The sequence below is a fragment of the Dendroctonus ponderosae genome, unplaced genomic scaffold, assembly GCF_020466585.1.
Source record: "Dendroctonus ponderosae isolate FM_Combo_2020 unplaced genomic scaffold, Dpon_F_20191213v2 Dpon_F_20191213_10, whole genome shotgun sequence".
Taxonomy (NCBI): Eukaryota; Metazoa; Arthropoda; class Insecta; order Coleoptera; family Curculionidae; genus Dendroctonus; species Dendroctonus ponderosae.
The window spans coordinates 614,158-616,232 of NW_026017111.1; the positions used below are offsets into that span (position 1 = coordinate 614,158).

Genomic DNA, 2,075 nt, shown 5'->3' on the forward strand with positions numbered 1-2,075 from the left:
ACTGAGAGTGTAAAAATAGCGCACTCGGAACAATTGTGTGCTAAAACGTGGCTTTTGACCCCATAAAAGAACAATCGTCCATGTCATCACGCCTGTTTTTCTAACGATCTTTCAGTCGCCGACGGCCGTTGCATTCGTCCACGTTCTGGATGCTTCCAACTGTCCACCTTGAAGCGTATCACAAGCCCTTATTAAAAAAAGGAAAAAATCGACACCAACTTTTTTGTGCCAAAATTGTAAAATACCGATCTCAACAGCATGTGGTTTCAACAGGACGGTGCAACATGCCATACAGCCAGACACACACAAACAGGAGATCGGCATTGGCCGCCCGGATCATGCGATTTAACGCCTTTGAACTTTTTTGTCTGGGGTTTTTTTTAAATAAAGACACCCTTTAAATAACGGAGGATTTCCAGCATTTTAAGACAAAAAAATGAAGGAATAAATCGTTGCCTACCTTTGGAACCCGGTAGAATGGCCTCTCCGGTCGGTACCAAGATTTCGCCGGCTGGAATGGTGCGAGCACCCTCAGGCGTGACAGCCCCATCCACTTCAGTTTTCGCCTGCACTCCGCGGATGGTTTCGCGCACCAAACAGCCCTCTTCAGGCTTACGGCGCGCCAGTTCGGCCACACTTTCGATGCATCGCACCGCTCGTCCCTCCTCGCTCAGCAACTCAAAGTAGCCGGAATAACTGTCGGGAATCACCAATCTGCAACAAAAGTTCCACGCTGTTCGCTCATTGGGGGTGGCTTTTACCAATTGGCACATTGTTTGGCCAATAAATCGGAGAAAGCGTTAATGCAATAAAACGCAACGCTCCTTTTGGGTCTTTTGTTGGAACCCCACTTGACCCCCTTTGACCCCTTTTGACCAACTTACCACTGGCCCAATTTGGGCCAAACTTTCAGTATTCTGAGCGCCAACCGTCTTCTAAGGACTGGGAAAGTTTCAAGTGCCTGCGTGCTTTAGATTGGAAGTTGGGATTTTTTGAAACAAACAGTGTTTTTGGACAAAAACGCTAATTTTTATGCTCAATTCACCAAGTCAGCCAAAATCAAGGATTGAGGCGATTTGAGGCAAATTTTCAGTATTTTGAGCCTCAATCATCTTCTATGGACTGGGAAAGTTTCAAGTGTCTGCGCGCTCTAGATTGGAAGTTGGSATTTTTTKAARCAAACAGTGTTTTTGGACRAAAACGCTCATTTTTATGCTCACTTCACCAAGTCGGCCAAAATCAGGGATTGAGGCGATTTGAGGCAAATTTTCAGTATTTTGAGCCTCAATCATCTTCTATGGACTGGGAAAGTTTTAAGTGTCTGTGCGCTCTAGATTGGAAGTTGGGATTTTTTGAAGCAAACAGTGTTTTTTAACGAAAACGCTCATTTTTATGCTCACTTCACCAAGTCGGCCAAATTTAGGGATTGAGGCGATTTGAATGAAATTTTCAGCATTTTTAGCGTCACTCATCGTCTATGGGCAGGGCAAGTTTCAAGGGTCTGCGAGCTCTAGGTTGAAAGTTGGGATTTTTTGAAACAAACAGTGTTTTTGGACGAAAACGTTCATTTTTACGCTCACTTTACCGAGTCGGCCCAAATCAGRGATTRAGGCGATTTGAGTCAAATTTTCAGCATTTTGAGCGCCAATCRTCTTCTATAGACTAGGAAAGTTTCCAGTGTCTGCGAGCGTTAGATTGAAATTTGGGATTTTTTGAAACAAACAGTGTTTTTGGACAAAAAYGCTCATTTTTAAGCCCACTTCACCAAGTCGGCCAAAATCAGAGATTAAGGCGATTTGAGTCAAATTTTCAGCATTTTGAGCGTCAATCATCTTCTATGGAGTGGGAAAGTTTCAAGTATCTGCGAGCTCTAGATTGCAAGTTGGGATTTTTTGAAACAAACAGTGTTTTCGGACGAAAACGCTCATTTTTACGCTCACTTCACCAAGTCGGCCAAAATTAAGAGATTAAGGCGATTTAAGTCAAATTTTCAACATTTTGAGCATCAATCGTCTTCAATGGACTGGGAAAGTTTCAAGTATCTGCGCACTCTAGATTGGAAGTTGGGATTTTTT

At 43.3% G+C, this 2,075-nt stretch overlaps 1 protein-coding gene across 1 annotated transcript in view; it reads right to left on the bottom strand.

Moving 5' to 3' along the window:
- LOC109538961 overlaps nt 1-2,075 on the bottom strand; it is a gene marked incomplete in the record, with an annotated part of 31,776 nt that overhangs the window by 15,083 nt on the left and 14,618 nt on the right. Inside the window, 1 exon segment of the mRNA XM_048661942.1 lies at nt 461-714. Coding sequence (XP_048517899.1) covers nt 461-714 — 254 coding nt within the window.